The following is a 25,399-nucleotide window of genomic DNA, read 5'->3' as shown; positions in this document are numbered from 1 at the left end:
ACATAGAAAACATTTCACATCTTTTAGCAAACTAAAATGGGAAGTTCAACATTTCCTGTGATTGTCTACCATTTTATACAAAATGTTATATCTCAACAACGACTGTACAGAGTCAGTGTTTATGTAATCACTATCTGCTAAGGTCTTCAGTGCTGATAGAAAGAAGCTTACTAGACACAGTTTAAAAAAACACAAATAAGAAAGTAGTTCAAAGTTGCTTGCCTATTTGGCTACATGATACTAAATCATTCAAACCAGCCAATCATACACATTGGGAGCACTCTCAGTCAGATTTTCATATGTGTATGAAACATTTTTCAGGTGGGATTCCATCACTACCAGCTAATTCAGGTTGCACAGTTAGAACTTATTTGGTGCTCTTGGGCATCAAACTCACTCCCCAACCCACCCCAAATCAGACTTTTTGCAATAAGGAATGTGATGGGTAAATGCACTAGGGATAACATTTGCTTGATTCAGTGTCGTCTAACCTTCCCACACACAAATCAGAATGAATGTGCAATAAATAACCAATGCTGACTGATCTCCCTGCAAACTTTGTGCAAACAAATAAGGATAAAATGCCCAATGAAAAGATCATCTGGAAGTGACCTGGGCTGTATCCAGTGCACAAACAGAAGAGGCCTCCACTAGTGCAGTGGGATTGCATCTTCCTTTCCCTCCCACAATCTCACCCACCCACTCTGGGGCACCCTCAAATCTGCTTCAAAAGTTCTGGAGACGTCCTATGAAAGAAAGAAAGAAAGAAAGAAAGAAAGAAAGAAAGAAAGAGTTATGTACTGTGTTGAATAGGCTCCAAAAGGCAGCAGTCTGATTGGTCCTAGAACAATAGGGTCCAGAATGCAGCAGTCTGATTGGTCCACAGGAGCCACCCAATGCAGTTCCAGGTAGAAGTGAATCCACAACCTGATTGGCCTACAGGTGAATCCCGGAATTAGTCAATCACTTGGGGCCCATTGTGTAAATAATGTATATAAAGCAGACATTCTGGGGGGACTTCCATTCCTCCTCACCACTATGAGCTGAATAAAGAGCATGAAATCCACTCTCGACTCTGAGTATATTTCAGAAAGAAGGAAAGCTAGAAAGAAAGCTAGAAAGCTAGCTCCCATTGGTGCCAGTGAAGGCTTTCCTTCTATGGCGGATAGCAAGCCTAAAGAGGAGCAAATTTTGGCAGGATTGTTGCAGAAGAGATAAGGATGTTAAAGACAATAAAATAGGCGTATATGGCATCACATGAATTGAAACATACATTATTTAGCCTCCCTCCCCACACTTTTACATGGATCCATGTACAGACTGTGTTATATTTGACCTGATTTTGATTTTTCATGCTTGCAGGTGCTGAATCCAGGGTTTTGGTTTGTGACCCTCTCAAGTGGCATTCTGTGTTGCAAAACTAATGTTATCATTACTAGTTAATACACAAGCATGTGTCATTTACAGCGTGCTCTCAGTCCATCTTGCAAAGCCATGCACCGTACACAAATGATTATTATTTCTCAGGATCAATGGGGGTAATGCCCCCTAACTGGTGCGATGGCACCAGACTTGATCAAACATTAGCAAGGATAACTGAAGGCAGTAAGCATCACCTGTGAGAATATATGGTAATCATATCCATATTCTTAATTCTACCAGTACTATGAACTTCAAAAGAGGTGTGAAATTGGCTGCTTGAAAGCTGCATCTGGTTTAGTCAATTTCACAAAAAGGAAATTTCCTCTCTCCCACTTTGCAACAGGCTATATGACCACTTGGAATTATATGTGTCCGTCCTTTTACACACTATTAATAATAACAGTAATAACGTGTGTGTGTGTGTGTGTGTGTGTGTGTGTGTGTGTATATACCCAAAACAAAATCAGAAGTTTCAGATTTGGGGAGGGCTTCTTTACCATTCTAAAGATGCCCGTTATAATCACATACACGTCTTTCCCAGCAAGGCTTATTTCAGTTTTCTAGAGTCCATCTTGGAGTACATCAAAAACTATCATTGGTCAAGGTACACTGCTCAAATGAAACTTTTTAAAAAATGAGCCTGTGTACCTTGATGACTAACAGCTCTGCAGTACCACTTCAATATCTACAAATAGCTATTGCCTCTACACAGCCAGCAGACAGACGCATCTCTAAGAGTCTTTCTTCAAGGACCGGATGCTCTCGTGCCCATCTGCATGGCAGATGAGGACAATATCAGGATGCACATGGGCTGTTGCTTGCACAGTCAAAGGTGTGACTCATCTGCACAGGGTTTCTTGTGCCTTTGATTTTTCAGGAACTCTCCATCTGGTATGAAAACACCAAACTGGAAGAAGAAGATGCTCCGATGCAGGCGTGCTCTGAGTTGTGAGGGTGGCGTTAAATATAAGCTAGGAGAAGTCACCACAAAACCAGAGCTTTGAAGTTCAGGCTTCTGGTTCACCCCTCCAGCTCTCGTTATGCTTCTCAATAAGTCCTGATTTCTTGTTGCACCACCTTCAAGAGGATCTGAAGCTTCAGTGTAAGAGAATCTGTAATAATAAGGGGTTAAAAGTATAAGGGCCAGAGTATTTCATGTTCTGGTGCTCCTAAAGTACAAATTATGTTTCTTCCAAAATTGGAAAAATTAATGTGGAAACAGAATGGGATGGAATTAGGGTTACAAAAAGAAGAAGAAGCAAAAATGGCATATATTAAATATGGACAGATTTGAACCCCTTCCTCAGGCCCCTATCTGCAACATGTGGATATTAATACTGACTTATTTTAAGAAGTTATTGTAAGGATTAGGTAAAGGTAAAGGTAAAGGTACCCCTGCCCGTACGGGCCAGTCTTGCCAGACTCTGGGGTTGGTGCGCCCATCTCACTTAAGAGGCCAGGGGCCAGCGCTGTCCGGAGACACTTCCGGGTCACGTGGCCAGCGTGACATCGCTGCTCTGGCGAGCCAGAGCCGCACACGGAAACGCCGTTTACCTTCCCGCTGGTAAGCGGTCCCTATTTATCTACTTGCACCCGGAGGTGCTTTCGAACTGCTAGGTTGGCAGGCGCTGGGACTGAGCAGCGGGAGCGCACCCCGCCGCAGGGATTTGAACCGCTGACCTTTCGATCGGCAAGTCCTAGGCGCTGAGGCTTTAACCCACAGCGCCACCTGCGTCCCTTGTAAGGATTGTAAGGATTACAAGGACGCAATACATGTAAGCATGTTAAACTCTCAGAAGTACTTTATGGATGCTTAGCATCATTATTAATATAATTATTTGATTGCTCAAAACAGGGCTACTTGAAAATGCCCCCATAATATTGGGTGGTAAGTTTGCAATTCCATTTCTCCCTCTCTAGAAGTAGCCACAGGGCTTGTAGCTTGAATCTCAATTGCTTGTACAGGATGCTCCTCTTGGTTTTTCCTCATCCCCCTCCCAAGTAACATTTCCCTTTGGGCTTCTTGCAATTCCCCTTTGATCAAAGGAACTCAAAATATTGATTTCATTGTAAAAAACAAACAAAAAAACAACCCCCCCAAAAAAGGAGAGCATTTTCTTAGGTAATTTGAAAAAGCTCAAAAATATAATTAATGAAGCTGCAAATTAAACACACCACGGCAGCCATGCCTTCCCCACTGGCATTGGGTTTTTCCATTCCATAATAAGCAATTGGAAACACAACTGGAGCTGTTAGGGGTACTTCATAATACATATGTCGCATTTGTAAGGACACATCTTTCAGTGTGTCAGTACCCACACATTGGAACCCCATGCCGAATGACATTTTTTGTTTAGAAAAGACCCAGATATAGCATGTTGATGTGTGTTTTAATCTGCTTTTAGCTTATTGTTGTTTTTAATTATTTTTGAATGTTATAAATAGCTGTCTGTAACTGTTTTTACTGATAGTTTCATAGTTTTATTCTTTACTGTATGCTGCTCTGCGGGTTCCTCCCCAACACACACAATCACAAAGCATCGATAATCAATCAATAATAAATCTCCCCCTGATTCCTGAGGGAATTCAGCTCTCTACAGCCAGATCAAGCTCTGGCTATGCAGCGATTTTTAAAGAATACTGTACTAAATATGATCATTCAAAATTACCCAGCAGTTTCTACTCACAGAATGTGTTGCTGCAACACTTTGGCATTGACCTGTTGATGAACAAATAGTAAACGGGAAACCCACTTAAAACCATGGCACAGCCAATGCTGATATTTATTGGGTCCGAGTAGAAAGACATCGCCACAGTGAAAAGGCAAATGATTGTAAAGGACACAGGAACGAAGAGAGGAACCTGGATAGGAAAACAGAATTCCAAAAGTGGAGTTACTTTTACAAGTGGGCCCTGAAAGGCTGAGGAAGTTTGCAGGTGTATCTCACTTCAAAACATTTGAGAAGCAAAAGGAGGACTGGAGGGAAATGAAAGCTCCTAAAGAAAGACGCATATATCTGGAGGTATTTGCAACGCAAATAAATTCTAGCTTATGTCCACAAGGCGGCAGTAGATGCACATATTATAAGCACTGGTCTTCTCGAATTTAATTTGTATGATTTCTTCTTGGTGTTTTTTTCCTTCCAAGTTTTGTGAGCGGCTAAAAAAACAGCAAAGCATTACCCCACATTTTCGAAGTGCTTTTGTGTAGTGGCTATGAAGACATACCAAAAGCATGTTATTCCTGATTATGGAAAATAAGGTAGCCAGGTGAAAAAAGGAATCCTGGGCTCTTGCACCTTTAATACTGATGTAGAAGATGGAGCTGGTGTAGATTCTCTTGCAAGCGACACCTGCTGACATTTCTTTTTCTATACAGCTATTAAAGGTACAGGAGTCCTCTTTTCGCATCTGGCCAACCAAAGAATGATAATGAAAATCCACCCTAGGACACCTTGGAAATAGGGCGAAAATTTCTTCTCTAAGCAAACAAGCAATTCATATTTGTTGTTTATTTGTATCCCACCACCCTTCCTTCAAGGAACACTGGGCAGCATACATAGCTCTCCTCCCTAGGGGCAGAGGAGAAATTCTGTTTGGTATGCATTAAAGCAGAATCTCTCAAATTCACACTTTCTCCGAACAATGTGTACAAAAATGGACATATCGGGGGAGTGTGCGCATTAAATGAAGACATTGGGGAAAATGACATACAAAAATCCATTATATTATGGGAGACAGCTTGCAACAATGTGTACATTAGGCAAAAGCGCATCGAAAAATGGGCTTCTTAGGAGAAAATTGCCCAAAAATGCTTAGAATTTTCATGAGGTTCTTTTTTTTTTTTTAAATGCAAATTACTGCAGAACACAGAAAACAAAATTTAATAATGGATAAATGAGAAACTGAGAGGTGCAAAATTGACAGATCCTTCCATCCCTATTCTGCCCCCCCCCATTTTATCCTCACAACAACCCCCAGTCAGGCTGAGAGGCAGTGTGCCTGGTTTGAGATCACAAGATGCTGTAAACAGCTCAGATATGCCGTATGATGCTCTAAACTGCTCAGAGGTTTCTTTGAAATATGGAGCGCTATATGAATTTCCTTTTAAAATGTCTGAGTTGGGGGGCTGAACATAGGTCACCTATTTCTTTTTAACCACTTAACACTGTTTCTGATCAGTTGTTGATGGGTGTGACATTTGTTGGGCCTACTCTGAGGTGGGATCTGAACCAGGGATCACTTCTCACAGCTCCAGCTCTTAACTACTTACTCTTACTTATTAGCACAGAGAGATGGGTCTAAGTACATACCTGGTCTAAAATAAAGAGCAACAGAGGGAGAATCATGGGAGAAAACAGGCCAGCAGACCCTTACCTTGAATGGGCTTGTTATCTCAGGATGACGGCAGCGGTGAACTATCAGCCCAAGGGTGGCTAATCCTATGAAGAGCCACCGGGAGAAGCTGAAGAAGTTCAGCAGGTGGTAGATATCTCCCACACAGATCATGGCTGTGACCAAAGGGAACTGAGGGGTGTAGAAGGAGGGGAAATATATTTAGTAAACCACCATCTCAGATTGAACACACAGACGTAGCTGAAAACCTAGAACAGGGATGGGAAACTTGTGGCCTTTCAGATGTTGCTGGACTGCAAGTTTGTGTACACACTCCCATTTTCTGTGTACCCAGTGCGCTTCCACTCCTGGTGTGGGAAGCAGTGTTCACAAAACGTTAGCCAGAATCCATATCCTGTAGTTTCTTAGGAAATACTGTTCAGCCTCAATATGAATTGAGAAAAAGAATGACCTAGCTGCATTTTAAGCCAGTAATGTGTACACAGCTTTTTAGAGTAGGCCCATTGAGACCGACAGTCCTTAAATTACTCATGGGTATCTTAAACATTTCAGTGGGTCTACTCTAAGAATGACTAGGATGGAGTCAACCCATATTCTTACCATCAACATGACTGCTGGTAGGGGTGTATGTCTTTGAATATGGATCATGGAGAAGAGGGGAGGCCATTGCCCTTCTCGTGAAGCCACAAACAAGGTCCTAGAAGGAGAAAATAAATAAGCAGTGAAAGAACGCAATGAATCGGTCTGCAGGGGTGGGGAACCTCTAGTAGAGATGCTCAGTGCTGGGGTTCTCTTCCTCAGTTTCATGCTTTGGCCCTCCAGATGTTATTGGACTACAACTCCTATCAGCCCTAGCCAGAACAGCAAATGGCCAGGGGGGATGGGAGCTATAGTCCAGCAGCAACTGGAGGGTCACATGTCCCCCAGTCCTGATATGTAGCATGTAGTTCATCCCTCAACAACAACAACAACAATAATAATTTATTATTTATACCCCGCCCATCTGGCTGACCTTCCCCAGCCACTCTGGGCAGCTTCCAATCAAGTGTTAAAAACACGATTTAAAAAAGAGGTCACTAACCTTGAAAATGTAAAGATTCCTCCATTCATGGTCCCAAAGCAAGACAAGGAAACCAAGATAGGCACCATTGAGATAACACTCCGGCAAGCTTTGTGTGCAAAGCTCTGGAAGAAAAGGCATGTTTGTGTTCAGAAATGTGAGGTTTATAATTATGGGTGAAGGAAAACCGCTGAGTGGCCTTCAGTGAAAGCAGGCGTGATATGCTACAGAGCTCTGTTTCATTCTGATTTCATATTTACTTGTTGTTCTCCATGCCTCCCAAATCCCTGATTTTTGCATGTCTTACTCATTTTACAAAAGGTTTAGAGACATTATTACAAGGCCCTATCAGCACGACGGGTTTCCCAGACTTGGATCTCCAGCAGCTTTTGGATTCCAGCTCCCATCATACCAGTGGTCAGGGATGATGGAAACTGTAGTCCCCAAAGAGCTGGAGACATACATTTAAAGCATCACCATGCCACTTTAAATAGTCATGGCTTCCCCCAAAGAGTCCTGGAAACTGTAGTTTGTAAAGGGCAATGAAAGTTGATAGGAGACCCTAATTCCATCCACAGAGCTACAATTCCCAGAGCTCCCTGGGAAGAGGGGTTGACTCTTAAATCTCTCAGGGAACTGTAGGTCTGTGAGGGGACTTGCATCAGCACCACCAATAGGCAAGGCTGCTGGGAGCTGAAGTCCAACAACATCTGAAGGGCCACAGATTCCCTTCTCCCAGCTTATGAAGGACTGAGCTAGGGATGGGTGAATCGGTCCATTTCAGTTTCTCAAATTTTCAGTCTTATTCAGCTCTCCACATTTACACGTTCCTTTGAGAATTCTTTTATAGCTATATATAGAAGTCCTTCTGGAAATTCACCAGCATTTTAATGCAAATTTCTCCTAATAGAGGCGTTCCTCGCAGTTCTGCCTAATATATACATTTCTGCAAAGCAATTCCCCCTAAAATAATGCCTGTTTGTATGTTGGGCTGTTAATGCTGTGAGCCGCTCCATCATAGTCTCAGGTTGTCTATATGTGTAAATAAACTCTATATCATAGAGACACCACAGTCTCTGCTGACCCTCATTCCAAGGAAACTGAACCCTGGAACCCCCGGAATCTCACACTGCTCAGAGACTGGGGTGGCGCACATACAGTGGTTTGCTCTTCTGAGACTTCTTGATAACCAAACAACTCCTCATTCTGCAGAGGCTGAATTTAATTGCCACTGTCTTACATTCCAGTCCTCTCCCCTCCATCTACTGAAAACTGAACCCTCTTGGGGAAGAAGGGGAATTAATCTGATATTAACTACAACATTGGCTTTCGACTCACCACAGCTACTGCCTGGGAGGCCAGAACATCTGCTGCTGTCAGTACCGTGTAATAGGAAACATTAGTAAGCATATAACCCACAATCACAGTGATCACAGACACAATCACTGCCAGAGGGATATTTCTACAAGCAAAATGGGGAGGGGGAGAGAAAAGGATAGTCAGTACAACTGTTCCCATGTACATGCAAAATTGCATTGTATTGTTTTTTATTTTATATATATATATATATATATATATATGAAGCCTGTGCCTTGATGGAATAATCCATCCCTGTTCAAAACGGCTTCAGAAATACATTAAGCAGGGTCAAATACAGATATTTTTTAACTGGTCTTTTGACTCACCGCTCTGGCTTCACTAGTTCTTCTCGCACAAAACTAGTTTGAAACCTGCATTGTGGGAGAGAAAGGAACAGATTTCAGTGGCCCTGGCAGTTTATAAGTGAATATCTTAAAAACGTATGTCATTTATACATACCATCCCGAATAGGCAAACATCCCTGCATAAAAAGCCAAAGGAAGCTTGTCCAAAGCAAGGGTCTGAGCATTGAAAGCATCCTGGAAATTTTCTGTATGGCCTAAAGAAAACCATACAGTTAGAGAGCAAAGTATGATAAAAATAGACACGTTCCTAAGAAAGATGAGCATATAAACAGGCTTCATTTTACCATATACATCTTTGAGATATGGTTCAGGATTACAGCATATACTTTGGATGCAGAAAAGTCTCCAAGTTCAACCCATGCCATTTCCACTTTAAAAGATCGGTTAGGATGTAATAGGGGACAGGAAACGTTCTGCCTGAGCTCTTAGCAGACTTTCTTAGGGATGACATTCTGCAAAGCAGGTGCCACAAATGGAAAGGACCTGTTTCTTATACCCACCCATCCGACTTCAGACTCTGACCACTGTTGTCACTCAAGTGTGTGGGGAGGCAGCTCTCAGGGCAGAATATATGGAGGCTATAATATTTTCTAGAGGCAAGTCCTTGCATTTTGATGGTGGTGATGTTTTATAGCTAAGAATAATGAGAATAATGCATTACCTTGAGCTAAAAGTATCATTCCTGGCACGATGATGAGAGTGAGAGCTACCAACTTGACGATGGACAAGAAAGTCAGAAGCCTGGCACTCCAGCTGACACTCCAAGAGTTCAGGATTAAGACAATGTCTGGATTGGAGAGGGTAAAAAAGGCATTTGACCTGCACACTGGGACTATCTAGTTCAGCTGATGAATTCAGAATACAAAATTAATAATAAGACTCCCATTGATTTGACTGAGTAGCATCCCAAGGAAATAAATGGGGCACAGCTCCTGCTTCGTACTTACAGTAGCCAAGAAGAGCAACAAGTTTCACAGCCAGAAGTGGAGCGCCACAGGGTGCGAAAAAGGGGTCCAGGATGTAGCGTCCAAATGCCAGAGCAACAACTGCACTGTTGGCTGGCCTGGAAGGAAAAACTGGCTTATGCATTCTGTGACAAGACCTCAAGAAAACTCTTATTTTTTCCATGCAAAGATGCCACATTCCTGCAAAGTCAAGGAAACTGGGCAGTCGGCTTATTTAAACTGTTTTCTGTGTCCCCTGGAAATTGCTCAGGAGTGAATATGTCCCTAGGGCTGAAGAGAGTTTTCCACCCCTGGCCTAGCTCATCTGGGCTGATATTCCTGATGGGCGAAGCTGACACAACTCAGAGAAAGGCAGGGCACAAACTTCAGTTAGTTAGGAACAGCTGCCATTCACCCAGAAATATTAGACGGCCATTTGCCTGGACTGCCTTTAATATCTGCTTCTTACATGCGCAGTTTCTCTCACTGACATTTAAAGGCATAGATTATATACACAACTGCGCCACATGGTTCGAAGCATTCCAACCTCACCTTTAAGTTTATAGCAGGTTGCAGATGGAAAAGCTTACCTTATAGCAAAGTATTCTGCCCATAGGAACAAGAACCCTGGCAGAGGGCCCAGGGTCTCCAAGATATAGATGTAATGGGCTCCAGACTTTGTGATCCGGGTGCCAAGTTCAGCATAACACAGAGCACCTGGAAGTGTTCAGGTAGGAAAGAGGGTAAGCAAATCATCCTAAAGAGGTTTCCTTCACTTCACACATTGACGGGCTATTGGTATCCTGTGGCGGGCTATTGGTCCATGACACACTGACAGGCTATTGGTATCCTGTGGCGGGCTATTGGTCCATGACAGAGAAAAATAGGACCCTCGTGAAAATCCTCACTTAAAGTCACCCAGATTGCAAAGCCTTCTGTAGTGGATAAGGCACAAGACTTTAAACAGGGGTTCAAGTCCCTGCTTCATTTGTGACCGTTAATGTTAAAAATCCAGCAAATGGAAGATTTCTGTAGTGAGCCCTTCCCTTGATGCCCTAAGCACAGATTTATTTTGCTTAATGCTTAATCCAGCCCTGAGATGGGCCAATAGTCTGATGCAGTTTAAGACTGCTTCCTATGTTCCTGTTATGTACTGAGTTGAATAGGATCCAAACTGCAGCAGTCTGATTGGTCCTAGAACAATAGGATCCAAAATGCAGCAGTCTGATTGGTCCTAGAACAATAGGATTCAGAATGCAGCAGTCTGATTGGTCCTAGAACAATGCAGCAGTATGATTGGTTGGCAGGAACCACCCAATCATGCTCCAGATATAAGTGAATCCACAACCTGATTGGCTTACAGTAGAATTCCGGAATTAGCCAATCATGTGCAGCCCATTGTGTAAATAATGTATATAAAGCAGATACTTTGAGGGGACATTCATTCATTCCTCCTCACCACTATGAGCTGAATAAAGAGCATGAAATCACTTTGCGACTCTGAGTATATTTCAGTTCCCACCACTATCTCTGTGTATCAGTAGAAGATGCACAGAGAGAGCTGTCATTCTGAGGTTTTACTTCAAGTGCCCCTGAACCCTTTGGCGCTGTGGGTTAAACCACAGAACCTAGGACTTGCCGATCAGAAGGTCGGCGGTTCAAATCCCTGCGACGGGGTGAGCTCCCGTTGCTCGGTCCCTGCTCCTGCCAACCTAGCAGTTTGAAAGCACGTCAAAGTGCAAGTAGATAAAGAGGTACCACTTCAGCAGGAAAGTAACGGCGTTTCTGTGTGTTGCTTTGGTTTGCCAGAAGCAGCTTAGTCATGCTGGCCACATGACCCAGAAGCTGTACGCTGGCTCCCTTGGCCAATAAAGTGAGATGAGCGCCGCAACCCCAGAGTCGGCCACGACTGGACCTAATGGTCAGGGGTCCCTTTACCTTTTACCTTTAAGTTCTGTTGAGTTCAAATGACCTTGCTCCCTAGTCATTCCTAATTACTGCAGTGGTGAAGAGTCATTCCTCATACATTTGCAGAATGGCCACAGACTGGGTTTTTTTTTGGGGGGGGGGTCTTCCATTGCCATTTAACACCAACTTTTCCATTCCCCTGCCCTTGTTGTCACTCCTGCACATGCATATATACTTGACCATTGGGGATCACACTTCATGAATCTGATGAAGAAGGCTCTAATCTAGTCTTTTAAAACGTGTTGAGGGTGTTATTGGGTTGCTTTTGTTTTTATTTTGATTGTGTATTTTGTGTTTTATATTGTGATTTTATCTTGCGAACTGCTCTGAGGCCTGCTGGTATAGGGCAGTATATAAATTAGAAAATTAATAATAAATAATAATAATGATGATGATGATGATCCATGTTTGGCTCTGCCCTCGCCGGTTCTGGAAGGATCTTTTGGGAAAGTCCCATACACCCAGAGACTTTGCTCCTGCCCATTAGGGGAAATAGGAAGCCCTGAACACTTATTTTTTAGATGTCCTTTTTACAATGAGGCATGTAGAGATACCATTAACCCCCATCTGGTGAGGCTTGCTGACCTTCCGGACAAACCAAAACTCAATATTCTCCTCTTAGGCAAAAACCACAAGACGACCTGGATGGTCTCCAGATTCTGCGCGCAGATTTGTAGGCACAGAATACCCCCCGTGGCCAGCCTCCTGGGTGTCCCAGGGTCAATCTGCATGTTAGTCTAATCTTAGGTCTTTTCATGTACATGTGACTATTTCAATTTTAATCTACAAGCTGTTATTGTATATTGTTTTAAATGTCTATTTCACTTTTGTGAAAGTAGTCTCAGATGTGCTTTTTGAACTTGTCTTTGACCGTAATAATAAAATTATTATTTTTATTATTATTATTATTAGTTGGCAAAGGCAATCATAAAAACCCATTTGTCTTCAAGGTGCCACATGACTCTTTGGCATTTTCGCTCCCTAGTACATCGGCTAAGGATTGCAGCCTTCAGAGTGTCAGAGAGCTACTGAAACTAGGGAAACCAGAATGACCCATATCTGCACGAATTGTTTGTGCAACCATTTCACCAACCCATGGAAATTATGACATTAGGAATGATCCATATTGACAACCTGAACTTGAACCTGGAGGCTGTGAAAAATCCATGATGACTCCATATGTGCACCCACAATGGAACCATATGGTCAAAAAACAGCTTTCTTAGATTTTAGCCTGGGTTATTTTTATCCTAAACTTCAGCTGGCAAACTTTCATGTTTTGAGGCCATTCAGATAGAATCACAACCCCCTGTATTTATCATTGGAGAACACTTCCATTGAAAGTTGATTGTTTTGAGGGGTTTTTACAGTAATTCTATACATGTCTATTGAAAAGTAAGCCCCATTGAGACCCTGGAAATTAAGTATATGATTGTAGCCTTCGCTTCCAATTTCTTGTGGGGCAGATGGGAGGAGGGCTCCATTTTGGTTCTCATGGTTTACTCTCAGTTCTCTTTGATGAAAAAGTGCTGTTGAAAAGCCACTGGGAAGGGTGTTTTTGTTTGTTTGTTTGTTTGTTTGTTTTTGCAAAACACCAGCATAACTAGCAATCTATCTACTCTTTTTTTGTGGGGGCAATTTTCCACACAAGTTTTGTGTGATGCTGTGGTTAGTGTGTTGGACTAGAACTGGCTTTACCGGACGTTTGTTGGGTGACTTGGTCCAATCGCTCTCTGTCTCAAATTACCTCACAGAATTGTTGTGAGGATTGAATGGGCAGGATGCATATGTTATTTAGGAAGAGTTGGGTAAAAATATAACCTCACTTCTTGCAGCAAGGGAACCACCAGAAGGCCCTTGGCGCTGGACCTCAGTGTCCAGGCTGGATGATGGGGGTGGAGACGCTCCTTCAGGTATACAGGACCGAGGCCATTTATATTCCCTTTTGCAGAAGAGGGGCCATAGCTGTCAACGTTTCCCTTTTTTTAAGGGAAATTCCCTTATTCTGAATAGGATTCCTCGCAAGAAAAGGGAAAAGTTGACAGCTATGAGAGGGTCCACGGCTGTGTACAAATCATATACAGTGGTACCTCGGGTTACACCTGGCTTGAGAGCAGTACATGTGAAAAGGATCTAGGAGTCTTGGTTGACCACAAACTTGACATGAGCCAACAGTGTGACGCGGCAGCTAAAAAAGCCAATGCAATTCTGGGCTGCATCAATAGGAGTATAGCATCTAGATCAAGGGAAGTAATAGTGCCACTGTATTCTGCTCTGGTCAGACCTCACCTGGAGTACTGTGTCCAGTTCTGGGCACCACAGTTCAAGAAGGACACTGACAAACTGGAACGTGCCCAGAACTGGAGGGCAACCAAAATGGTCAAAGGCCTGGAAACGATGCCTTATGAGGAACGGCTGAGGGAGCTGGGCATGTTTAGCCTGGAGAAGAGGAGGTTAAGGGGTGATATGATAGCCATGTTCAAATATATAAAAGGATGTCACATAGAGGAGGGAGAAAGGCAGTTTTCTGCTGCTCCAGAGAAGCGGACACGGAGCAATGGTTCCAAACTACAAGAAAGAAGATTCCACCTAAACATTAGGAAGAACTTCCTGACAGTAAGAGCTGTTCGACAGTGGAATTTGCTGCCAAGGAGTGTGGTGGAGTCTCCTTCTTTGGAGGTCTTTAAGCAGAGGCTTGACAACCATATGTCAGGAGTGCTCTGATGGTGTTTCCTGCTTGGCAGGGGGTTGGACTCGATGGCCCTTGTGGTCTCTTCCAACTCTATGATTCTATGATTCTATGATTCTATGACATACGCTTCAGGTTACATACTCTGCTAACCCAGAAATAGTACTTCTGGTTACGAACTTTGCTTCAGGATGAGAACAGAAATCGTGCTCCGGCGGCGTGGCAGCAGGAGGAGGCCACATTAGCTAAAGTGGTGCTTCGGGTTAAGAACAGTTTCAGGTTAAGAACAGACCTCTGGAATGAATTAAGTACTTAACCTGAGGTACCACTGTATTTAAAGCACATTCAAAGCACATCAATCCCCTCCCCCAACAGAAATCCTCGGAACTGTTGTTTATCCCCTCACAGAACGAAAGTTCCCATGATTCGGGGGAGGGGGAAAGCCATGTGATTTAAATACACTTTAAATGTATGGTATGTACACAGGCACACATTCTGAAGACAGAGGTCCTATGTTCAGTCGTTGGCATCTTCAGTTAAGGTGGCAGATACTAGGGACATTTGAGCTGACTGGAGTGGTTATGTAATTAAAAGATCCCACAGAAACGACATTGCTCTGTAGAAGAAATGGGGGGCCCATGGCCCTCCAGTTGTTGTGGGACTAAAACTCCTCTCAGCCCAGTCAGCATGGCCAAAGGTCCAGAGCTGATGGGAGTTGTCCTTGGGCAATAGCTGGAGAGTCACAGTTTCCTTCCCCTTGCTGTGTAAGTATCACATGGGTTGTGGGACTTGCAAGTGGAGAGGGTACATGCCCCTCTTAAACTTCCCAGGTGGGAGAGTTACGCTGAAATACGTAAGATTCATAGAACTGTAGAGTTGGAAGGGTCCACAAGGCTCATCTAGTCCAACCCCCTGTAATGCAGGAATGTTTTGCCCAACATGGGGCTCAAACCCACGACCCTGAGATGAAGAGTCTCATGCTCTACCGACTTAGCTATCCAGGATGTAGGAGCCAGAGATACAAGAGCCTGTTAGGATGGCTGCTGTTTGGGAATCTTATGGGTCAAGGGCTTTGAAATGGCCTCCCCAGTTTCATCATGCAATGGGGGTGGGGTGCCTCTTTCACAGGGTTCTTCTGATAAGATCCTAATTCGGATTAGTTACGCATTAACTCCATGTGGCTTTGGGAGCTCCTGCTCCAAGTTCAAGGCAGAAACCAAGGCTCGCAGCATTGCAGGTGCCACGGAGGTGTCACGGGACCAGGGGCTGTTCAGTTGCATCAGGTGCCCAAGTACATCTCAGAAAACAGATTTGGCAGGATTGGAGTGTGTACAGAAAAGGGCACAGCTCAGGGGCAGAGCAATTGCCTTGCCAACAGAAGGTCGCAGGTTCAGTCCCTAGTAGCTCCAGGTAGGGCTGGGAGAGACCCCTGCCTGAATTCCTGGAGAGCTGCTGCCAGTCAGTGTGGACAATACTGAACTGGATGGACTAGTGGTCTCACTCTGTATGAGGCAGCTTCTTATGTTATTGTCTCTCCTTCTTCAACCATGAGTCAGGATGCAACTGAGCAACAAAAGTGGATTCTATGGGCAAGAGACTGGTACTGGAACAGAACTTCCCAAACTTGGGTCTCTGGACTGTTTTTGGACTACAGCTCCCATCATCCCTGACCACTGTTCTTGCTAGCTAGGGATGATGGGAGTTGTAGTTCAAAAACAGCTGGAGACCCCAGTTTGGGAAACACTGAACTGGAAGAATAAAGATATGGTCCCCTTTAATCAATGGGCTGACGACAAGACAACACTCGCAACATATGAACAAATTGCTTATAGATGCAGACCTTGTTTGGACAAACAATATTGACATTTGGAACGAGCTTATACTGCATATAGTATTTTACTGATAATCATATATGTATTATGACAATATTACTATTTATATTACATATACAGGGGAACCTTGGCTCCCAAACGCCTTGGGAGCGGAACGTTCTGGATCCTGAACAAACGAAAACCGGAAGTAATAGTTCCAGTTTTCGAACGTTTTTTGGAAACCGAACACCCGGCATGGATTCTGATTGGCTGCAGCCAATCACAAGCCATGCCTTCGTTCCCAAACTGTTTTGGGAATCGAACAGACTCCCGGAACAGATTAGGTTCAGGAACCAAGGTTCCACTGTATAATAATGTATGGAAATGTTACTGATTATATATAACATACTATACTATATCTTTTTATTATATTTTTGCACTTTCTCTCTCTTTTTCTTCTGCTCCTTTATATTCTATAACAGAAAGGCATATATATATATATATATATATATATATATATATATATATATATAACCAACAATGGTGAGTCAGAATGCTGTCTCAGTTCTGGGTCCTGGGCCAATACGGATTTCATTACTGCAGCTACCAATTCGTTAAGTGATGGGGTGAAACACGGTCCCAATAGGGTTTCTCATCCTCCAAGAGCTGAAAAAGAAGAGGAAAGAAACTCACCACGCACCAAACATAGAGAGGATCCCACAGGCAAACCAGACGACTAAGGAGAGGCCCACATTGCCGGAGTTCTTCAGCACCCCTTGGGGAGAGATGAATATTCCGCTGCCTACCATGCTCCCTATGAGGAGCGAGAAAGCTCTCAAGAGGGTGATCTTCTTCCTCAGAAAGACAGCCTCCTCGTTCTTCTTCGATTTCCCCATGGCCTCTGGAAGAGCCTTCAGGTGTCAAAGATTTGTGGTGCAAAGGTGTGACTTGAATCACCATAGAGGTTCTTCCTGATCCCTCAAATCAGCCTATCTTTAAAAAGAAAGAAGAGCGTTTTCAAAGAGACCCTTAGAGGTTGGGGCAGGATGTTATGAAGCAAGCACACAACTCTCAAACCTATATTTGCATTAAAGAAGGAGCAGAGCGCCACTTTCAGGGGGATTATCTGCCACAGAGGATGCTTAACCCTTTCACCAACCCAGTTCTAAAAATGTGTGGATGATGAGCCTCCCTAGCTCAGTATTGTCTACATTAACTGGCACCAGCTCTCCGGGCTCTCAGGCATGGGACTGTCCTAGTCCTTCCCCTCCAGTTATCCGTCTTTGTTCCTCACCTGCAAACAAATTGTATCCTCCAGGTGTTTTAAACATTAGTGTTCCTTTCCCGCCCTGCCCCATTTCCCTTTAAACATGTGTTTAAGCACATGCATATGCTTTTAAAATTACTGCACATTAAGCACCGCAAACATTTTTATGGTGCTTTGTAAAGTACCCGAGCACCAGGTGGCTGGGAGACCATTGCACACATAAAGTATTTGTTTCTAGCTTTTTGTAGGTTAAAATGTTACAGCTCACATCTTGTGTGTGCCAATTCTTTTAAAAAAAAACCAACGCAAGACATTAACACATTTAAATGCAATATTTATACATCAAATTATCAGCCAGTAATTCATTCTCATTATGTACCACTATGAATAGGAAAGGACACAGCCAATACATCCATTCATCAAAGCTGAATGGATGTCACAGTTAATAAGAAGTATTGCTTCCTCTTTCAGTCTCTCTGTATATAGAACTCCGGAAAGTAATAAAGGAAGCCCATTTATCTTTTTTTTAAAAAGTTGATTTTCTGCTCCCCTTCATTTATAATGAAGTAACTTGTAAGATTAGGCATGATAGCTGTAGTCAATAAATTGATGAGTGCCATTCTGGAGACACAGTCCAGCACACTGAAGCCCGTAGAAATCAGCTCTGTGCTGGGTTAGGACCACTGTGTTTCCTAATGCTTGCAACTGTTGCAGCAATAAAACAAAATGAAATTATCATGGCATTGTAGAGTTGGGAAGGAACCCAGGGGTCATCTAGTCCAACCCCCGGAAGTAGAAAATAATAATTGATACTAGTGACCCCTCAACGCTTATTGCTATTTTCATGAACGTTAGTCTAATCATACTCGTAATAGGAAGAAGGCACTTGGTTCCCTGAGCCAAGAGGAAGAGCTTTCTGACTCCAGTTCTAAATGGGCTCTGATGTAGGGTCGCCGTATTCCAAGAAGTAAAAATCCAGACACAAAAAGTACTTTTTAAAGGGAAGTTGTTGAGCTTTGTTGTTGACACTAATTCCATCATTGGAAGAACCACGTCAGCCCCAGGCTTGTGTAGATCTTGGCAGAGGGGCACTCCCAGCCTGTCCTAACTGTGTGCTCCTCAGTCTGTGGATCTTGCCCTTTGGCCTAGGCAGCAAAATGACTCGGACCAGCCGCACAACACAGTAAGCAGAACTATGGTTCAGCAAGACTGTATTAATGCTAAGGAATCGTACCATGTTGTGCGAAACAGCCTTGTGTCTTAGGGGAAAATATTACCTCTCCTCTAGTCACAGCACGGTCCACTGGGAAGGTAAAGCATCTTGGCTTTGAAGCTGAGTTGCTCTACGTAACAGATTAAAGTGCAAGTATGTTAATCCTCGCAGCTGCACTCTGCATGTGTTTGGAATAAAGGAAATATTTACAAAGCTCGTTTTTGTTTCCTACACTGTGTTGACTGTTGACTCAGATCTCTTTCGTTCTATGAAATTGCCCTTTTTGTTGAAGAGTCAGATGGAATTTTAACTGGCAAAAAAGATATGTTATGAAGAAATCTTACAAGACACATCATTCCTGTTTCTGAGCATTTTACAGAACAAAAAAAGGGGGTGGTATCCATCTTTATGCAGTGGATCCTGATAGTGGATGGGACAGAAACAGAGAATGTATCAAATTCAAACAGAAGAAGAAGAAGAAGAAGAAGAAGAAGAAGAAGAAGAAGAAGAAGAAGGTCACCACAATCCAGCCAAAATGATACAATTTATGTTAATGGCAGACCCTCCAAATGTCCCTATTTTCCAGGGACAGTCACAGATTTAAAGAAGCTGTCCTGATTTCTGATTTGATCCTGGAATGTCTCACTTTTCCTTAGGACATCCCTATTTTCATCAGAAATGTTGGAGGGTATAGAGTTATGGGACCCCCAAGCCAAGGAGATAAGTAACTATACAACCTTTAGAAGACATCTAAAGACAGCCACTTACAGTGACTGGGGCAACCCTGTCAGATGAACGGCATATAATTATAATTATATTATTATTGAATAGTGCACCCCTATTTTCATTGGAGAAATGTTGGAGGGTATGCAATGGGAAAGCACAGACTTTACTAGAAGTTATATCCAACACTGTGCAAAGGGTGATCAGCTCATGCAATGGGACTCCCCCTATCCTGACCCCCCAAACCTGATCCAAAGGGACCCCCAGCCCCCTGGAGCACATTTTGAGAGTGGGGGAGGGAGTTGTAGGGGAGAAGGAGGAGACGTTCCATTGCCCAAGCAGAAGTCTGAAGCATAAGCAAAAAGGCAGAATTTGATAGAACTCTAGGTCACTGACATAAATGGAACTGAAAATATGTCAGTTTTGACCTCTGTGAACAGAGCCATTAAATACACACACAGTCACAGGCAGTGCCAGCTCCAGCTCCAGGTGAGGAGGGGCCTTCAGGAAAGGAAACTGCTGTTAACAGCTTCAAAAACAGATATCTGCAATAAAAATACAGGTCTGGGTAGTCTTGCTGAGACCAAACAGGTTTTAGCAGGCATTGAAAGGCAGTACAACAAAGGCGTCTGCCTGATATCAATAGGCAGGGAGTTCCAGAGATTTGGTAGTGCTGCACTGAAACGTCAATTTCTCACAAGTGCTGAATGAATGTTATGTGGCACTTGTGCTATTTTTCTAGAAAAAGAGGTGCGGGAACTCACCATGGCCCCCTCCCTTGTTTTCTTATAATGGCAATGGTGCCCACCTGAGAGGTGCCAGAACAGAGTTCCAGTGAGTTCTGGCTGGGGAAAAAAGCCCTGTGTAAAAGTGCCCGTTCCACAGATATTGTGATCTGTCAGCCATAGGAAAGAGGCTTCTAATGGTTCGTTGACACCTCATGAACATCTACTATTTGTGTCAAACACTTGCCAAACATGGCAACAGCCAGGAGCGATGGTATGTACATAAAAAACTCAGGGTATAGGCCTGTGACACAAATCTACATAAAGTTTACATAGTGTGCTTTATGTGAATTTTAGGTGGCTTTCAGAGGGACAGGGGTGAGGGAGTTTGGCTCTCCACTGTATCTGGATTGGGCCTCCACAAATCAAGAGGGCAGGTGGCTGGAATCTTACCAGCTCTGTGCTTTGCAGCAGACCCAGCTGGCTGTGAAAAGCTTTGAGAAAGTTCTTTGTTGTTGTTTTTTTAAGGGGAGAGGAAAAGGCAAGAGATCTATGTCCCAGTGCAAAAGACATAGTATGGCTTGAGCCCCTCACAGCACCCATGGGCAACCGTGCATAAATATGAGAAGAAACTTACCCCAAAGTTAAAGGAGCCCCATAATAATGTGTTGATGCAGCAGGATTGGTCCCATGGAATGATACTGAAAATATCTGCTCATTTAGACCAAATGCCTGTTGGTGAAAATACCGGTAGGCAGAACACTAAGTTGCAGTTGACCCTTCTTTAAACTTAGCCAGGAACCAAAGGGAAATAAAAAAAAACTCTCCGAGAAAAGCAAGTGAGGAATGCAAGAGCTTTAGGCCCCGCAGATAAGTCGGATTCCAGAGCTGTTGAACAGTAAGAGTAGCTGAGAACAGACGCGCTAACAATAATTGAGCAGCTCAGTTGGTAGAGCATGAGATCTCAGGGTTGGGCGTTCGAGTCCCACGTTGGGCAAAAAGATTCCTGCATCTGCAGCGGGTTTGACGAGATGATCCTTGTGGCCCCTGCCAGCTCTACAGTTCTGTGACTAGCTGGATAGTGCAGTGGTTTCTATGTTTGGGGTTACCTTGAAGATTATCTGGAGTTCCTTAGTTCAGATTATAATTAATGGTGGACAAGTGTTCCTTAAAGACAAAGAAAGCTTCTCAGGAAACATACTGGGAGGTCTAGAAAAGGGAGTGACCACTGGGATCCCTCATATAAGTACAGAAGAAAGGCCATAATTCAGTGGTAGAGCATCTGCCTTGCATGCATTTGGAATATTGTGTAAAGCTCTGGTGGCCTCGCTTCAAAAAGGAGTTGGAAAAGGTTCAGAAAAGGGCAACCAAAATGATCAAGGAGATAAACTGCCATGCCCCAACTCTCCTTGGGGAGAGGGGTTGTAATGAGAATATTTTGCCCAAACCATCAGTCTCCCTACAGCTAGAGTAACCAAAATCGTGCTTTCCAGATGTGGTTGAACCAACCCCATTCCAGCCAACACATGACCAATGGTCAGGCATGATGTGAGTTCTAGTCTAACAACTTCTAGAGGGCCCCACATTAGCTACCCTTGCCATACAGGGTTTCTACCAGCATTATGGAGCCAGAAGGCTCAAAGAGGTTACTAAAGCTCTGCACTGTAGCAACCTGCTCCCTCTTTCTAGGAAGAAAGCAGCCTAACTCAAGGTACTGTGGAAATCCCAAGCTCCTGGCCTTCATACTCCAAATATCTGACAGTCACTCCTTGCAGTTTGCGGAAGTCTGCAAAACTTTGGCATTCTGCTAGCTTAGCACCGTCGCTTCTTCAAGAAGTTATGAGCAGATGTTCCAGATGTTCCAGAAGAGCTGCGCCTTTCCCTGATGAACCTCATGACCTTCCTCTTTGTTGGTGACCTGGTGAGGTTGGGGAGCGAGTTCTTTTCACTCGCAAGGACAAGCCCTGGGGTCAAAACGAGAGACTTTGCCTCATCGCACAAACTGTTTTTTTAGCTGGATCGGAGAAAACAAAAATAGAGCAAAGCGTCCCCCTGCAGGGTTCCAAAGTTTGAGTAGGCAACAGCTTTCCCAGAAATTCTTGTCCCTTTAACCATTTCAGCTCTGGTGATAGGACGCAGGAGCCCCCGGGGCTCAGGATGAGGATGAATTCGAGGGGGTTCACATTGAAAGGCAAATCTGCCTAATTTGCAACGAAACACAGACATCCTTTGAAATTTGCACTTCTCGGATTTTGTGGAAAGGCCCCATTCATTATCTGATAGGTTCTCTGCATGGGCAGGATTGCACCCCCCCCAGCTGCACCCATGCTTCCCTGGACTCTGCAAAGGCAGCCCTTAAAACACCCCTCTGTGGCTGTGATCCCCCTGAGCAATTGCTGGGTGTGGAGTTGCTCTAAAGGCAGTCATGGGAGCTCCCTGCCAGCCACCTTCAAGGCCAAGTTTGTAAAGCATTTGCAAACAATGAGTATTTTGCAGTCTTCATTTTCACCTTGTCATCTAGACATGCAAGCTCTGCACACTTCACCAGCTGTCTACCTTTCCCTTTAAAGTGCATTTCTTTACCGGGGGGGGGGATGTTATTGGGTTGTTGTTTTTATTTTGATTATATATTTTGTGGGTTTACAATTTGATTTTGTTCTGTGAACTTCCCTGAGACCTCCAGGTATAGGGCGGTATACAAATTCAATAAATGAGTAAGTAAGTAAAATTTCTTGTCCCAATTTCAGCATAGATAAGCACTTGCGCTCATTTTTAACATTTGTCCTATTAACTCATTCTTGGATTGTGAAAGATGTGGAAAAACTGAAATACTGATCAACCATAATATTTGGTGCCATTATTACATGAGACTCCTCAAACAAAGGGACAAGTCACCATTTAAATATATTGTCATTTATTATTATTATTATTATTACTACTATTATTATTATGAACTTGATAACAAATAATAACTCGACTTACTTTGTCTTGACCTTGCTTTCTTTTAAACACTGTATTTCATTCACTTGATTTCTTGCTTGCCCTGGAATGTTCTGTCTGCAGCGACTTTCATGAAGTCTTCACAAATAACAGTTCAACGGCTTTTGCTTTTCCCACATCTGTAAAGCAAATGAGAAATCTATATTGACTAAAAACAATGTATCTTTAAAAAAAAAACCAAAAAACTCTTCAGCTTCCTATACAGCTTTCACTATGTTTTGAGAGGATATATTTGAAACTAAACAAAATTCCATACATTCTGATCTCATGCATGTTTACTCAAAAGTAAAAACTCTACTGAGTACAGAGAGGCTTAATTACAAGTGTACATTCGTAACATCGCTTGTGAAAATGTGCGCTGATGAATGACTTTCCTGGCTAGGATTGCCAGCTGACCAGGAGGGGGAAAAGTAGTTTGCTCCTCAGCTTTTTTTCCCCAATTCCAAATTTAATAATAAGGCAATTAAATGCATGTTGTCAAACCTGTTCTGTTGTTGTTGTTTTTTTACAGCAGCTTGATTTTCAGAAATCAGCATGTGGAGCTCTCGGTGGTATGAAGATGAACATTTATCGTGTGGTAAATTAAAGGTGGAGGAGCAGGAACCAGTGAGGAAAAGTTGGCAACCCTGGCCCTGGCCTCTTTCCAGCTCTCTATCAACTCCAGCATAGTGGCTCCCCTTAACTGCTTTGGACCTGAAGGTAATTTATTCAGTAATCTCAGAGATATTTTAAACCACTCACATATTGTTGCAGACCCAGCTCCAAGGTAGGTGTCTATGAGTAACATCCAATGCAGAGGCACTAACTCACTTGGCTCAGTTCCTTAATTCTCCCTCAGAGCAAAACTCCTCCTCTGAAGAGATCACTACTGGGTGCCTTTCTGCTGTTGGTCTCTCAGCTCAGCTGCTATTCATTTTTTATTTTTTACATAAAGCCGTAAGCACAGATTGTGGTTGAGAGAACACATTTTCTTTTGTGACCCTCTGAAAAGTTATGTAACAATTATTATCACTATTTTTTATTTATTTTAGCACCTCCCTGACTGTTGTTATGCGATGCCCAGCTTTGATCAGCTTGCTGCCATTTCTCTTCACCAAAGGCATGGCCTCAAATCAGAAAACCTTAAACCAGCAGAAGTAGCACTGATGCGTTTTTGCTTCATGGATAAGGCAAATTTAGGGACACTGAGCATCGAGTCACACTGAGCATGGAGTACAATGTGCAAAGATGCATTTCCATTCCTAAGGGGCTGAAAGGTTGTTTGCAAAGTCCTTTCATTTATTTAGTTTTTATTAAAAGCAGTTTCTATAACATTTGTAGTTTTTTAAAAGGACATCCTACAGCAAATATCACGATTGCCACAAGGAATCCATATGCCTACAAGAGGTGTGATGTCCATTCACATAAATTACCTTCCTTTTTTTAGAGAGAACTGGCGAAATTTACAAAGGATAGCTCTATAAATGGTGGTTAAACTGTGACAGCTAAATACAGTCTCCATATTCAGAGGCAGTCTATCTCCGATTGCCATGTTCTGGGAACACAGGAAAGTAAGAAAAGCCTGCCAGATCAGGCCAACATCTCATCTAGTCCAGCAGCCTGTTTTCACAATGGCCCACCAGATCCCTGTGGGAAACCAGGGAGCAGGATTTGATCACAAGAGAACGCTTCCCTTCTTGTGGTTTCCAGCAACTGGTATTCAGTATCCCAGTACGTTTCCGAGCACAATTCAAAGTGTTTGTGCTGACCTTTAAAGCCCTAAACGGCCTCGGTCCAGTATACCTGAAGGAGCGTCTCCACCCCCATCATCCAGCCCGGACACTGAGATCCAGCACCAAGGGCCTTCTGGCAGTTCCCTCACTGTGAGAAGCCAAGTTACAGGGAACCAGGCAGAGGGCCTTCTTGGTAGTGGCACCTGCCCTGTGGAACGCCCTCCCACCAGATGTCAAAGAGAAGAACAATTACCAGACTTTTAGAAGACACCTGAAGGCAGCCCTTTTTAGGGAAGCTTTAAATGTTTAACAGACTACTGTATTTTAATACTTTGTTGGAAGCCGCCCAGAGTGGCTGGGGATACTCAGCCAGATGGGCGGGGTATAAATAATAATAATAAATAATAGTAATAATAATAATAATGTAGAGCACAGCCATCATGGCTAGTAGCCATTGGCAATCTCATCCTCCCTGACTTTGTCTCACCCAAGTTGATGGCTATTGCTTCCTCCTGAGGCAGTGAGTTCCACAGTTTAACTATGCACTGTTACACTGTCTCTAACTGCGTCCATGCCGTATTATTCACAGCAACGGGAAGAGAAACCCCAAAGAAAGCAAGACTGAAAACACCTCCACTTACCTGACACCACCAGGTTACAACCAAAACACCAGTTTCCCCCCCACACTTCGTTTTTTAAACTAATGAAGTTCTTTGTCCCCGTTGTTTCCAAGAAAACTATCGCTTTTCTGCCCTGCACTGCGGAGCATTCATCCTTCAGAGAAC

The 25,399-nt window shown here is 43.3% G+C and overlaps 1 protein-coding gene across 3 annotated transcripts; it reads right to left on the bottom strand.

Moving 5' to 3' along the window:
- Positions 1–2,144: 2,144 nt before the first annotated feature.
- On the bottom strand, positions 2,145–25,399 carry LOC307225078 (cystine/glutamate transporter-like). 3 transcript variants are annotated; one of them, XM_079992792.1, is made up of 14 exons: positions 25,256–25,399; positions 22,885–23,021; positions 16,675–16,967; positions 10,097–10,223; positions 9,510–9,625; positions 9,224–9,349; positions 8,657–8,756; positions 8,524–8,568; positions 8,177–8,300; positions 6,860–6,963; positions 6,379–6,475; positions 5,800–5,949; positions 4,110–4,284; positions 2,145–2,534 (listed from the first exon to the last, which is right to left on the bottom strand). In XM_079992792.1, the coding sequence occupies exons 3-14, from the start codon at positions 16,868–16,870 to the stop codon at positions 2,470–2,472; spliced, it is 1,425 nt and encodes a 474-aa protein (XP_079848918.1). In that variant the 5' UTR covers positions 16,871–16,967; positions 22,885–23,021; positions 25,256–25,399; the 3' UTR covers positions 2,145–2,469. The 3 variants fall into 3 exon arrangements, with proteins under 3 accessions (XP_079848918.1, XP_079848919.1, XP_079848920.1); XM_079992793.1 differs by lacking the exon at positions 25,256–25,399 and adding an exon at positions 23,644–23,779; XM_079992794.1 differs by lacking the exon at positions 25,256–25,399 and adding an exon at positions 23,644–23,779 and having other exon boundaries at positions 22,945–23,021.

The sequence above is a fragment of the Podarcis cretensis genome (genome assembly GCF_951804945.1).
Source record: "Podarcis cretensis genome assembly, chromosome: 10".
NCBI lineage: Eukaryota > Metazoa > Chordata > Lepidosauria > Squamata > Lacertidae > Podarcis > Podarcis cretensis.
The sequence above is the reverse complement of the archived record's forward strand: the minus strand, read 5'-3'. Positions and strand labels throughout refer to the sequence as shown.

Coding starts and splice junctions, on each gene's coding strand:
- LOC307225078 (XM_079992792.1), bottom strand. CDS start 16,870: ATGGGGAAATCGAAGAAGAACGAGGAGGCTGTCTTTCTGAGGAAGAAG. Junction 9,626..10,096: donor GCAGAATACTTTGCTATAAG/GTAAGCTTTTCC, acceptor TTTTCCTTCCAG/GCCAGCCAACAGTGCAGTTG. Junction 8,301..8,523: donor GAACTAGTGAAGCCAGAGCG/GTGAGTCAAAAG, acceptor TTTTGCTTGTAG/AAATATCCCTCTGGCAGTGA.